This window comes from Equus asinus, chromosome 5 (assembly GCF_041296235.1).
Source record: "Equus asinus isolate D_3611 breed Donkey chromosome 5, EquAss-T2T_v2, whole genome shotgun sequence".
In the NCBI taxonomy this organism is placed as follows: domain Eukaryota; kingdom Metazoa; phylum Chordata; class Mammalia; order Perissodactyla; family Equidae; genus Equus; species Equus asinus.
The window spans coordinates 72,408,112-72,423,824 of NC_091794.1; the positions used below are offsets into that span (position 1 = coordinate 72,408,112).

A 15,713-nucleotide genomic window follows, 5' to 3' on the forward strand; every position below is an offset into this window, starting at 1 on the left:
AGAGAGGGAGATGGGCAATAGATGTTAGCTCAGGGGGAATCTTCCTCAGAAAAAGAAAAAAACAGTTTAGTTTCTTTGGGTATAATAGTAATATATGGGCATTATAAAAAATTACAAAAACAGAAGTGTAATGAAGAAAGTATTATCCAGACATAACCATTGTTAATGTGTTGGTATATTTTCTTCCAGTTTTTTTTTTTTTTGCATATGAGAAATTTCATCCTTGAAAATAAAAATATTGTCTATATCTTTGTGTTCTGTGACTTTGTGTTCTTTCCACTTAGTGGTATTCATGGGTAGTTTGAAATATCCAGATGAGAATGGGTTTGATGCCTTCCTGAAGAAACATGGGGGTAGTGATAATGCTTCAACTGATTGTGAACGTACAGTCTTTCAGTTTGATGTCCAGAGAAAATACTTCAAGGAAGCCTTGGATAGGTAATTAACTCAAAATGTATTTTTATTTATCTAATGCCACCTTACAAATGGAAATATTGGGCATTGTTCTATGATATTTCTTTTCAAGCAGTACACTAATTCTGTAGAATTGTCACAATACTTTATTTGGAGAAAACAGCAAACTATTAGATACACCTTGCGTCTTGTTCTGTAGTACTGTCTTTGTGTTGAAGGTTAAACTGAAACCCTTAAACACCTCTTGAGTTTTGTAAATAATGTATTCTCTATTGACTCATTATTGCAATTATTTTTTCTAATTTGGTAGAAAATATGGAAAAACAGATTGCTTCTAATTTTATAATCCAGAGATAACAATGGTTAATGTTTTGGTATATAGTCATCTATCTTTTTTAATATACAGTCATGTGTCACTTAATGATGGAGATGCGTTCTGAGAGATGTGTCATTAGGCAATTTTGTCATTGTGAGAACGTCATAGAGTGTACTTATGCAAACTTAAATGGTATAGCCTTAGATGGCGTATACTCTGAGGATGACTGCATGTTTGCTCTTGTTTTCAAAGTTCTCAGCTCCCAAGATTCACAAAATCCAAACAGGTCTTTGTATGTGTGAAGAAATCTTAAGCAGTAGACAAGTTGAATTCTCATGACTTTTTATTTGGTTAAAAAGAGAACAAAACAAAAATTTGGTTATGTTCAAATACTAAGAAGGAAAAACCCCACTTCACTGGAAAAAAGACTAGGCAAAGGACATGTTGAATAAATTCTGACCACCTCAGAGATGATAAAACTTGGTGTAAAGTCTAGTTAAAGAACTTGTCTTTATTCTTAAACCTATCCTTGTGTTTCTTCTTAAAGAGGTTCTATACATTTTTGATCTAAGGACTGCTTCAGAAAATCAAAAGATATTTATACATTTATTACACTTTTATTTCTACTTTAGAAAAAAGAACCCACCAGAATTAATAAGAAGAATGCTACTGTATTAATAGGAGAAATTAATAAGAATATCAAATCATAAATTCAAGGCCATAAATGGTAGATAGTGGTAGAACATTGTGTTGCATATATTATAATAAATATGATAATATCATACTTCTGTAATTAGTAAGAAATAAGTCTTTGGATTATTTGCAAAGTACTCTTATATAGCATGGATTAAGTGCCAGTATTTTTTAATAGGTCAGTAAAATCCAATTTCTTCACATGGGTCACATTGTTTATTAGTATTTTAGATCATTTAAGTAAAAAGTTGAGGAAGTGACTTAATTTTTACTTCAGTAAGTAAATAAGAATGGAAGCTGCTTTTGCCCTGGTGGCATCTGCTAATTTCAGTAAATTTGATCTTTGCTTTATCAGTATTTCAGGGAAAGGGCAAGACATATCAAAGCCCAGGATGTCTACAAAGTGGGCTATGTTACAGGAGACCCTCCTCATAATAACCTGGGACTCCAAAAGATTTCATCTTCAGGTTGAGGAAATGGACCAGCCATCCTGAGGAATTAGAACCTACTTTCAGAATGCCTGAGTCTTCTGGTGACCCTCAAGCCTTGATTGTGATTTAACATGGGCCAGAACTGGTAGTGTTCTCAGATGGCTGAGAGAAGCAAATACAAATTCTCTCAAAAGGAAAATGCTTCATCCTAGGCCTTACATTGCTCCTATTAATAATTTTTCAAGTAAAATGACCACATTCAGTCAAACATAAGCAGGCACACAAGAAAACAGTACAACATGAGTAAGAATAGATAACAGAAAAAGATTTCTAATGCCTTAGAAATCTTAGACATTGGAATGGTTAGACACAAATTATAAAAATGCTTGTACTTTCTGTTTTTAAAGAAATAAGGGACAAGTTTGAATACATTGCGAGGAATAGGAAATTATAAAGTGTGACATTTTAGATTCGAAAAATAAAAAAAGAACATCTTGAACTGAGATATGATCATTGAAATTTTTTTTCATGGACATATATAGAATGCTTAACCAACAACTTCAGGCTACAAATTTTTTTCAAATGTAATTGAACACTTTAAAAAGTTGCCCATATTTTAAGCCACAAATTCAGTCTCCAATTTCAGAGCACTGAAATCATATTAATTATGTTTTTCCGATCACTGTGCACAGTTAAAATTTAGCTAGAAATCAGTAACAGAAAGGCAACTAGAACATCCTCTTATGTTTTGAAATTAAACATACTTCTAAGAAACACCCAGGTAAAAGATGAAAGCATGTCTGAAGTTAGAAAATATTTTGAACTGAATTATAAAAATAATATAGAGCAAAAGTTGTGGGATGCAGTTATAGTGATACTTAGAGGGAAATATATAATATTAAGTGTATATGTTAAAGAAGAAAGGCTTAAAATTTATGAGCTAGTTAATCTCAGGAAGTCTGAATAAGACTAGCAAAATATGCCCAAAGAAAGTAGAAGGAAATGATAAAGACAAGAGCAGAAATTAATGAAATATAAAGCAAACTGACATTACCAGGAATGGTGAAGTTAGGATCTCTGAAAAGCCTACCCTCTATAAAACCAATGAGAACATTGGTAGAACTGTCAAAATCAACTTTTTCAGAACTCTGGAAACAACCGGAAGCTTGCAATAATCCAAGGAGTATTTCTCAAGCAAGTGGCTGAATCTTATTAAGAGCAGTGAGCTTTGTGGCATTTTAACTTGCCCTACTTCCATTCCCCTCTACCCAGTCCAGCATAGTCTTAAAAACCAAAAGTTCCCACAATCAGTAAAAACCAGCAGTCTAGCAGCCACTGGAGGGGGCTGGATGGATTTGGAGCTCTCTAAAAACATCCTTCTGGATAATCGTCATTATTTGACCTGTCTGGCAGTTCCCTGGGAACCACCATTCACAGGACTTTTCTGTATTTGACCTGACCAAGAGCTCACCCATTGCAAAACTTTTCTCTGAAGATATTTGTCCGAAACATTTAGAGGAAGTTGTTTAACTTTGTGTCTACCTGAGGCAGGGATAACAGTTGGGGCAAACAAATAGGCTATTGAAAAAGCTTAAAAGGAAGAACTGGAAAATGAGATGTCCAAAGGGGCTTTGGAAAGCTCCAATATATTCCTGGGAATCTTGAAGGCCACATACATGCATATGGTTATGCCCTGTCCAGGGCTGTGAGCATGCTTGAGAAAGATCTGGAAAGGCCTTATGCTGTCACCTTGGCTGGCCTTGAGTCTCTGCACAAGCAGGATGTGATGGCTAAGGCAGATTTGTAAACTGCCTGACTTAATGCTGAGGACATGCCTCAGTATGCACAGAGAACCTCGTGGCAAGGCTGGGAGACTTACTCATTCCAGGCATTTAAAGAAATCTGTGCAAGCAGAGATTACCACTAAGCTAACCAAGCAGTGGTTGCACTTGTCAAAGAATACAGTACAGAATTAGTATAAGAAGGTTACTACATAAATAAACAGTAACAACAAACAGGAATAACAACAAATGCTGAGGAGGGAGGAGAATCTTGATTACCAAAGTTGCCACATTACATTATTTAATATGTGATTTTCAACGGAAAATTATGAGAGATGCAGAGTATGGCCCATACATAGGAAAAGCAGCAGTCATTAGAAACTGTCACTGAGAAAGCCCAGATTCTAGACTTCCTAGGCAAAGACTTTAAATCACCTTCTTTAAATATGTTCAAAGAGCTAAAGAAAACTATGTCTAAGAACTAAAGTATGAGAATGATGTCTCACTAAATAGAAAATATCAATAAAGAGATGCAAATTATTAAATAGAACCAAATAAGAAATTCTGGAGTCAAAAAGTGCAACCGACATGAAAAATTCAGTAGAAGCATTCAGCAGCAGACTTGAGCTAGCAGAGGAAAGAATCAGTGAACTTAAAGATAGGTCAATTGGGATTATCCAATCTGAGGATCAGAAAGAAAAGAAGAAAAGTAAATAGAGCCTTAGAGATCTGGGGGACACCATTAAACATACTAACACATGCATCGTGGGAGTTCCAAAAGGAAATGAGAAAGGAGTAGAAAAAGTTCTTGAAGACATAGTAGCTAGACCTGTCCCAAATTTGATAAAAGACAAGGATCTACACATTCAAGAAACTCAAAAGATTCCAAGAAGGATAAACACAATGACATCCACAGCAAGATATATTATAGGTCTTCCTTGACTTATGATGGGGTTATGTCCCGATAAACTTATCATAAGATGAAAATATCATAAGGTGAAAATGCATTTAATACATCTAACCTACCAAATATCATAGCTGAGCCTGGCCTACCTTAAATGTGCTCAGAACACTTACATTAGCCAACATTGGGCAAAATCATCTCACACAAAGCCTATTTTATAATAAAATGTTGAATATCTCATGTAATTGAATACTATACTGAAAGTGAAAAACAGAATGGTTGTATGGGTACAGAATTGTTGTAAGTGTTATCAGTTGTTTACACTCGTGATCTCGTGGCTGACTGGGGAGTGTGGCTTGCTACTACTGCCCAACATCACAAGAGAGTATCACACCACATATCACTAGCCTGGGAAAAATAAAAATTTAAAATTCAAAGTATGGTTTCTACTGATTATGTATCACTTTCACAGTATTGTTAAGACAAAAAATCATAACTCAAACCATCGTAATTTTGGGACCATTTGTATAATCAAACTGTCAAAAGCCAAATAGAAAGAAAGTCTTGAAAGTAGCATGAGAGGAGCTGCTCTTCTCATACAAGATTATCTCAAGGTAAACAGCTGATTTCCCATCAGAAACCGTGGAAGCAAGAAGGCAGTGGTATGACATTCAAAGTGCTGCAGGAAAAAGATTGTCAACCAAGAATTCTATATACAGCAAAAATATCTTTCTAAATGGAGAAATTAAGGTATTCTCAGATAAATTAAAAACTAAGTTTGTCACTAGCAGGTCTACTCTATATGAAATATTAAATGGAGTCCTTCAGGCTGAAATGAAAAGACACTCAAGCCCACATGATGACGTAAAGCACACTGGTAAAGGCAACTATAGATAAATATAAAAGGTAGTATAGATATACTTTGTAAATTTTTTTCCTTCTGCTTTAAAAGACATCTAACAGAATAAAGTAAAAATTATAAGTCTGTGTTGATAGGCATATAATGTATAAAGACAATTTTCATGACAATAATAGTACAAAGCAGGGGAGAGAGAATAGGTATAAAGTAGCAAAGTTTTTGTGTACTATTAAAATTAAGTTGGTATAAATTCACAATGGATTGTTGTAAGTTAATATGTTAGCTAAGAAAATAAAAATTACAGTAAGAGAATGAGCAGGGAATTAAAATGGTACACTAGAAAATATCTTTTTTAATAAAAAGAAGCAGCAATGGAGGAGTAGAGGAGAAAACAGATGTAAGATAGAAAACAAATAACAAAAGGCATACATAAATCCTGCCTTATCAGTAATTAAATTAAATAGAAATGGGTTAAATGTTCCCATTAAAAGACAGATGTTGGCAGAATGGATAAAGAAACATAACAACTATATATGCTGTGTTTAGATTACACACTTTAGGTTACAATGCAATAGTTTAGTAATGAAAAAATGAAAAAAGATATACTATAGAAATAGTAATTAAAAGGAAGCTGGAGTGGCTATACTAACATCTGACAAAACAGACTTTAAGATGCAAATTGTTACTAGAGACAATTTTTTATGACGAAATCAATTCATCAAGAAGATATGATAATTATTAAACATACATTTATTTATCAAAAGAGCCCCAAGGTACACGAAGCAAAAACTTAGAGAATCAAAGGGAGAAATACACAATTCAGTAATAATAGTTTGAAATGTAAATATCTCACTTTCAATAAAGGATAGAACTAGATAGATCAATAAGAAATAGAAGACATGAACAGCCATGAAAGCCAATAGACGTCTATAGAACATTCCACCCCAAATCAGCAGAGTACACATTCTTCTCAAGTGCAGCATGGATCATTCTACAACATAGACATGTATTAGGTCATGAAACAATTCCCAATATATTTGAAAGGACTGAAATTATACAGAGTATTTCTCTAATAGTGGAATGTATTAGAAATCAATAACAAGCAAATTCAGATAATTCCACAAATCTGTATAAATTAAGCAACATACTCTTAAATAATCAATGGGTCAAAGAAGAAATCACAGAGGAAATTAAAAAATATTTAGAGACTAGTGAAAATGGAAACAACATACAAAAATTATGAGATGCATTGAAAGCAGTGCTCAGAGGAAATTTATAGTTGTAAACACCTCCATGAAAAAAGAAAGATCTCTGGGGCCTGCCCTGTGGTGGTGTAGTTAAGTTCATGCGCTGTGCTTCGGCAGCCAGGGGTTCACAGGTTCAGATCCCAGGCATGGACCTACACACCACTCATCAAGCCATGCTGTGGCAGCATCCTACATAAAATAGAGGAAGATTGGCACAGATGTTAGCTTAGCGACAATCTTCCTAATCAAAAAGAGGAAGATTGACAACAGATGTTAGCTCAGGGCCAATCTTCCTCACTCACACAAAAAAGAAATCTCAAGTCAATAACCTAAACTTCTATTTTAATTAAGTAAGCATAGGCAAAGAAGAGCAATCTAGACCCAAGTAGACAGAAGGAAGGACGTCATAAAAATTAGAGTGGAAATAAGTGAAATAGGGGATAGAAAAACAATAGAGAAAATAAACAAAAACAAGAGTTGGTTATTTGAAAAGATTAACAAAATTGACAAATCTTCAGTTAGAATGACCAAGAAAGAGGAAGACTCAGATTATTAAAATCAGGAGTGAGTGAACGTTATGATGATCTTACCAAAATAAAAGCTAGTACAATGGAATACTGTGAACAATTTGTGTGCCAGCAAATAGATAACTCAGATGAAATGGACTAATTTTTAGAGAGTCATATAAACTTCTGAAACTGACTCAAGAAGACAGAAAATCCGAATAGACCTATAATAAGAGGTTGGATTAGCAATCAAAACTTTCCAAATGGAAAATGTGGACCCAGATAGCCTCACTGGTAAATTCTACCAAATATTTAAAGAAGGATAAACACTAATGCTTCATTAACTCTTCTAAAAAATAGGAGAGACACTTCCTAATTCATTGTATGAAGCCAGTATTACTCTGATACCAAAACTAGACAATGACATCACAAGAAAAGAAAACTACAGACCAACATTCCTTTTGAATATAGATACAAAAATCCTCAACAAAATACTGTGAAACTGAATCCAGCAACATATTAAAAAGATTATACACCATGACTAGATGGGATTTATTCCAGAAATGCAAGGTTAGTTCACCATACAAAAATCAATCAATGTGGGGCCGGCCTGGTGGCGCAGCAGTTAAGTTCGCAGTTCCACTTCTCAGCAGCCCGGGGTTCACCAGTTTGGATCCCGGGTGCGGACATGGCACCACTTGGCAAAAGCCATGCTGTTGTGGGCGTCCCACATGTAAAGTAGAGGAAGATGGGCATGGATGTTAGCTCAAGGCCATCTTCCTCAGCAAAAACAGGATTGGCAGCAGATGTTAGCTCAGGGCTAATCTTCCTCCAAAAAAAAATAAATCAATCAATATAATATGCCATATACTGTGAAACTGAATCCAGCAACACATTAAAAGGATTATGCACCATGACCAGGTGGGATTTATTTCAGAAATGCAAGCTTAGTTCACCATACAAAAATCAATCACTGTAATATGCCATATTATCTCAGTATGTCATCTCAGTATAAACAGAAAAGGCGTTTTACAAAATCCAGCACCCTTTCGTGATAAAACACTTAATAAGCTAGGAATAAAAGGGAACTTCCTCAACCCGATGAAGGGTATCTATGAATAACCCACAACCACCATCATACTTACTGGTGAGAAATTGAAAGCTTTTCCCTGAAGATCAAGATGTCAGCTATCACCAGTTCTATTCAATGTTGTAGTGGAAGTTTCAGCCAGGGCAATTAGAGGAGAAAGTGAAATTAAAGGCACGCAGATCGGAAAAGAAGAAGTAAAACTATCTCTGTGCAGATGACATAATCTTGTACAGTTGATTCTCATAATTTGTGGAGAATTCACCTACTGATTAAAATTTATTTGTAACTTCAAAATTAATACTCGGTATGCTTTCGCAGTCATTCATGGACATGTGAAAAATTTGAAAATGGTGAAAATTTGAGTTTCCTTACACACACCTTGTCAGCTGAGGTTGAACAAGGCAACACTCTGCCTTTTTGTTCAGCTTCCATACAGAGTTGACCAGAGGATGGAGACAAGGAGACAGTACAGTATAGTAAAAGAAGCTCCAGGTCTGGAGCCAGTTTGATGGAGTTTGACTCCCAACTCTGGCACCCTTTAGTGAGGTGGCCTCAAGCTAGTTACTAACACTTCAAAACCTCATTCTTGGGGCCAGCCGGTGGTGCAGCGGTTAAGTGCGCACATTTTGCTTTGGTGGCCCGGGGTTTGCTGGTCTGGATCCCGGGTGCGGACATGGCACCACTTGGCACGCCATGCTGTGGTGGGCTTCCCACATGTAAAGTAGAGGAACATGGGCATGGATGTTAGCTCAGAGCCAGTCTTCCTCAGCAAAAAGAGGAGGATTGGCAGCAGTTAGCTTAGGGCTAATCTTACTCAAAAAGACCCCACAAAACCTCATTCTCTCTTTTGAGAAATAAAGAAAAGAGAATCTACTAGGATAAGATACATTTAGGATTTAAGATCATAATCTCTGTGTGTGTACATATTTCTTATAGGACAGGGCTTCAGTATTTGCTAATTCAGCAATCATGGCAACTTTAGAGAACATAACTACTACAAATAATGAGCACTCATTGTGTATAGATAATACTGCAGATTCCACAAAAGAACTATTAGAGCTAATATTGAGTTCAAAAGGTTGCAGGATACAAGGATTGTTTGCAGGATACAGTCATTGTACAAAAATCAAGTGTATTTCTACACACTAGCAATGAAAAATCCAAAAATGAAGTTAAGAAAAAAAATTCCTTGTACAGTAGCATCCAAAAGAATAAAATACTTAGGAATAAATTTAACAAAAGAAGTGCAAGAGTTATATGTGGAAAGCCAGAAAAAATTATTGAAAGAAGTTAAAGACGACCTAAATTAATGGAAAGACATCCCGTGTTCATAGATTGGAAGACTTAATATTGTTAAGATGGCAGTACTTCTCAAATTGATGTACAGATTCACTTTAATCCTTATCAAAATTTCAGCTGTCTTTTTTGAAGAAATTGATGAGCTGGTCCTAAAATTCATATGGAAAGGATGAGACCAAGAATAGCCATAATTATCTTGAAAAAAGAACAAAGTTGAAAGACATTCCCAATTTCAGAACTTACTGAAAGCTATGGTAATCAAGGCAATATGGTGCTGGTAAGAACAGACATATAGATCAGTGGAGTAGAATTGAAACTGAAGAAATAAACCGTTACATTCCTGGTCACTTGCATGGGTGCCAAGATACTTCAATAGGAAAGAATAGTCTTTCAACAAGAGGTACTGGGACAACTGGATATCCATGTGCAAAAGAATGAAGTTGGACTCTATTCACACCATATACGAAAATTAACAAGTTGAGTCATAGACTTAAATATAAGAGCAAAACCCGTAAAACTCTGAAGAAAACAGGCATAAATCTTTGTGACCTTGGACTTGGCAATAGTTTTTCAGATATGACACCGAAAGCATAAACAACAAAGGAAAAACCAGGTAAATTGTATTCACAATTGAAAACTTTTTTTGCTTTAAAGTGCCCTATGAAGAAAATGAAGACAACTTGCAGAATGGAAGAAAATACTTAGAAATCATATATCTGATAAGGAAATAGTATCTAGAATACGTATAGAACTCTTACAGCTCAACAATAAAAAGGCGATCCAGTTTAAAAATGGGCAGGGGCTGGTTCTGTGGCAGAATGGTTAAGTTCGCATGCTTGGCTTCAGCAGCCCAGCGTTTCACTGGTTTGGATCCTGGGCGCAGACATGGCACCGCTCACCAGGCCATGTTGAGGGAGCATCCCACATGCCACAACTAGAAGGACCCACAACTAAAAAAATATACAACTATATACTGGGGGGATTTGGGGAGAAAAAGCAAGGGGAAAAAAAAAGATTTGCAACAGTTGTTAGCTCAGGTGCCAATCTTTAAAAAAAAATGAGGGGCTGGCCCCGTGGCCGAGTGGTTAAGTTTGCGCGCTCTGCTGCAGGCAGCCCAGTGTTTCGTTGGTTCGAATCCTGGGCGCGGACATGGCACTGCTCATCTAACCATGCTGAGGCAGCGTCCCACATGCCACAACTAGAAGGACCCACAACGAAGAATATACGACTATGTACCGGGGGACTTTGGGGAGAAAAAGGACAAAATAAAATCTTTAAAAAAAAATGAGCAAAGAAGTTGAATGAACGTTTCTTGAAAGAAGATATGCAAATAGCCAATAAGCACATGGAAAGATGCTCAATGTCATTAGTCACTAGGGAAATGGCAATCAAAACCACATTGAGAAAACACTTCGAAAAGAAGAACAGTAACTATTATTAGTTAGTGCTTAGTATTTGGAGAAATGTGAACTTTCATACATTACTGGTGCTGCAGATGTGTTGGAAAATGATTTAGTGCTTCCTCCAAAAGTTAAACATAGGGTTACCATATGACCCAGCAGTTCCGTTCTTAGTATATACCCTAGAAAATTGAAAACATATGTCTACACAAAAACTTGTACATGAATGTTCATAAAAGCATTATTCTTAAATAGGTTAAAAGTGGAAACAACCCAAATGTCCATCAGCTGATAAATGGATAAACAAAATGTGGTATATCCATACAAAGGAATATTACTCAGCAATAAGAAGGGATGCATGCACAACATGAATGAATCTTGAAAACATTATGCTGAGTGAAAGAGGCCAGACACAAAAGGCCCCATAGTGTATGATTGCATTTAAAGAAAATGTCTAGAATAGGCAAATCCATAGAGACCAAAAGTAGATTAGTGGTTGCCAGGGGCTAGGAGGGGGGGGGAATGGCTAATGACTGTTACCAGGTACAGAGTTTATTTTGGGGTAATAAAAATTTTCTGAAACTAAACAATGGTAATGTTTGCACAGTCCTATGAATGTAGTAAAATCCACTTAATTGTGCACTTGAGAGGGGGAATTTTGTGGAATGTGAATTATTTCTCAATGGAAACAACAAACATCTGATAGAGTTTCAAGAAAGCTCAATGTTGGTTCTTTGAAAAAACTGATCAAATAGAAGCACCTTTCACGAGACTGGTCAAGGGAAAAGAAGAGAGTATGTGCAAATATCAGGAATGCAAAGGAATGTGATTTATGTTCTTGCGGACAGTAAAAATACAGTAAGCTATTTTGAACAACGTATGCCAGTAAATGAAAAAAGTAGGTGAAGTACCTAAATTCTTAGAAATCTAATTTATAAAACTCACACAGGAGAAATTATAATGAAGAAGTTTGAATAATCTTATAATCATTGAAATGAATCAGCAATGCATAATCTTCTCAAAAATAAACTTGTAGGTTTAGAGTTCTGTAAAAACTTGAATGAAGAAATCATTCTTCTGTAAATTATAAAGGTAGCAAGACCTTGCTATAAGAAAGTGTAATTTAAGAAAAATTATAGACCAGACTACTCACAAACAGCAATGTATAATAAGGATGATATAGCAATACTGAGTTGGGTTCATCCTAGAAATATGAGGGAGGATTAACATTAGAAAATCAATTAATGTAGTTCATCACATTGTCAGATCGGAGAAAAAAACATATATAATGTATGTAGAAAAAAAAGTGTGATAAAATTCAGTATCCCTGAAGATGCTGTTAGCAAACAGAGTATAAGGCAACTTTCTTAATGTGATATTTGATGTGTTAAACCAAACCTTATATTTAATGGTGAAACTTTGACAGCTTTCAAGATGAGATCAGGAACAAGACAGATGCAGGTTGTGATTGCTTCTGTTATCATTCTACTAGGCAGGAAAGAAAAATAAGCAAAATACACAACTGTCATAGCAGATGATACAACTGTGAACATAGAAAATCCGAAATCTACAGATAAATTCTTAACATTAACAGAATTTAGTAACATAGCTTTATATGCAAAATAAAAATGATAATATTTTTAACATATAAAAGTCAATAGTATTTGTATGTAGCAGCAACAGTTAGAAATGGAAATTAAAAAGCTTTATAAAAGCTGTAAACATAATCAAACACTCAGAAATCATTCCAAAAGTTATGTACGAGACCTCTTTTTGTTGTTGTTAGTGTCATCGAGTTAATTCCAACTCCAGTGACCCTGTGTACAGCAGAGTGGAATCCTGCCTGGTCTTTTTGCACCATCCTCTCACCTTCTGCCACTGTATCAGATAGTGCTCCACTGCTATTCATAGGGTTTTTGTGGCCAATTTTTTGGAAGTGCGTGGCCAGGTCCTTCTAGTCTGTCTTAGTCTGGAAGCTTCATTGAAACCTGTCTACAATGGGTGACCCTGCTGGCATTTGAAATACCGGTGACATAGCGTTCAGCATCACAGCAACATGCAGCTGCCACACTATGACAACTGTCAGGCAGGTGGTGTGGTTCCATGACTGGAAATGACCCTGGCTGTGGCAGTGAGAGTGCCAACTTAACCACTAGACAACCAGGGCTGGTTTATAAGCCCTCTTTATGGAAAATATGTTAAAACCTTGTTGTAAGATATTAAAGAAGACCTAAATTAATCGAGAGAAATACTATTCATGGATTTGAAGCCTTATTTTTTTAGTCATGTTAGTTTTCTCTAGTTAATGTACAGATTCAGTGATATCGAAACCATAAGCTCAGAAGATTTACTTAATTTTAAATAGACAAGCTAATTCTAAAATTTATAAGGAAAGGTAGAGGGCTAAGTATAGCCAAGATAGTTTTGAATTGGAAAAATAACAAGGTAGCAGGAATTGACCTACTAGATACTACTTTGTTTTATAATTAGGACATTATGGTGTTAGCACAGGGCTAAGCAAAAAGACCAATGGAACAGAACAGAGATACTGGAAATAGACCAACACATATGTGGACACTTGATTTTTGGGAGGGGCAATATGGAGCAATGATGAAAGGACTTTTTAAAGAAGTGATGCCAAGACAGTTGGGCTTCTATAAAGGCAGAAACAAAATTGATTCCCTACCTCATAACATACACAAAATATCAATTCTAACTGGATTATAGACCAAAAAGTGACAAGTACAACTAAAAGTTTTAGAGATAAATGTGACTTTAGCCTAAGTCAAAATTATCAAACAAGACACAAAAACCACGAACAGAGGAAAAATGGTAGTATGTTATATTCATCAAAAGATACCACACAGTGTGAAAAAGCAAGTATAAAGTGGAAGATTTATTTGCAACACGTATAACAAACGAATTAAATTTAGAATGACTATCATTGATTTTTAATATATCATATCATATATATGAGAGATATATATAATTATATCATATATAAATGGATAATTATATATATATTACTAGAGTCAACAAGAAAAAATGCAACCTAATAGAAAAAAAGCTTTAAACAGGCATTTTATAAAAGAAGAAATTAAAATTATTAATAAATATCTGAAATGGTGTTCAACTTCCTTAGGAATTAGAAAAACGTAAATTAAAACCAGTAGATTTAACTGTCCTAAAAGTTGCAGGACATTTTAAAGTCTGAAAACACCAAGTAGGGGTGAGGTTTGTGGAGGAACAGAGGAGCTGGAACTGCTGATGCAAGTGTAAGTTGGTAGAGTCCCTTTGGAAAAGTTTGGTACCATCTAGTGATGTAGAACTAATGCATGCATATGCCGTTCCTGAGGAGTTCCTTTCCTACATGTATGTCTAGATAAACTTGTGCTCGTGTGCCCCAGTGCACGTTTATAAGAATGTTTATGACCGAATTGTTTGTAATAGTCCAAGACCAGAACAAGCCCACATGTCCATCAGCAGTAGAATGGATGGATAAATTCATACAGTGGAAAATTCTACTGCAATGAAAATAAATGAACCATAGCCACATGTGCCATGATGGATGAATATTAAAAACATAGTATTGTTCAATGAATCCAACATAAATAGTATATACAGGTGTATTTCCACTTATATAAAGTTCAAAAACAAAATGTTGTCTAGAACATGCATTCTCAGTGGAGGTGGTATTGTTCACTTTGGTGGCAAAAATGGGTCCCCGGGGGGTGAAAAAATGCTCAATATTATGATGGTTTATGGCGCTCCAAAGCTTAACCCTACCTGGCAAAATCTTTATTATTTACTTTCTCTTTGAGTTTTCTCAAGTAGCATATGAGCACCATTTACACTGACATTGAGTTCATGGAAGATAGACAAAGTGTATGCAAGGTCAGTGCTACAAAACTGGTGGATAAATGATTGGAGGACTTTCAAATCATTGCTTATCTCGAAGTTATTGCTAGAAGTGAGCTCCACTTGCCATTTGGTTGCCAATGGCTGCCTTGTGGATGTTGTTTATATTTGATATTCCATGCCTTTGTGTGTGAATTTGGTTTTTAGAATAAAATAAAAATCTTCTCTGTTCTATTATTTAATGGAACAAAAATTATTCAACCCATCGTTAGTTATACCAAGTACTGAAAAGAAAAAAATATTGAATATCTTAGTGAATCTTGATATCTTAATGAGTATCTAGTAGCTAATTAAGTTAAAAGTTTCTTCTCAGATAAAGCAAAAAAAGTTTATTACATATTGTAGGAAATTAATTTTTTCAATGGTTTTACTTCTGCTGGAAAAATAAATTTTAATTTTTAAAAAATTTAATTGCATCACTGTTATATAAATGGATAATTTGCATATGTACTTTGATGCATCACAATTTAAGTAAATAAATTACATTAAAAACAAATACATTATAAAGTTAAGTGAAATACTATATAGTAGCCTTCAAAATTTTAACTTTTAAAATTTTCTTTAATCATTTATAACCTCCCATTGAATAAAAAGAGTAGGCTTTATATGCTTTTTATTTGTAAAATCATGGATAAACATATAGTATATAAACAGATAGTATGTCTGTGGTACTAAAATTTTATAGGGGAGTGATTAGGAGAAAATTTTTGAAAAGGCGCCTTAGGATTGATGATGAAAAAAAAGATCAAGAAACACTGGTCTAAGGGCCAGCTCGGTGGCGCAGTGGTTAAGTGCGCACGTTCCACTTCGGTGGCCTGAGGGGCACCAGTTAGGATCCCGGGTGCGGACATGGCA

At 35.2% G+C, this 15,713-nt stretch overlaps 1 protein-coding gene across 5 annotated transcripts in view; it reads left to right on the forward strand.

The window, feature by feature from the left end:
• NRDC (nardilysin convertase) overlaps positions 1–15,713 on the forward strand; it is a 95,731-nt gene that overhangs the window by 38,351 nt on the left and 41,667 nt on the right. For all 5 annotated transcript variants that reach the window (XR_011503395.1, XM_014833084.3, XM_014833083.3 and 2 more), the window contains one exon: positions 285–438. Coding sequence is in view for 4 of the 5 variants with exons in the window: in XM_014833084.3 (XP_014688570.1) it covers positions 285–438 (154 nt within the window). In the remaining variant the exon portion in view is untranslated. The remainder of the gene's footprint in view (positions 1–284; positions 439–15,713) is intronic.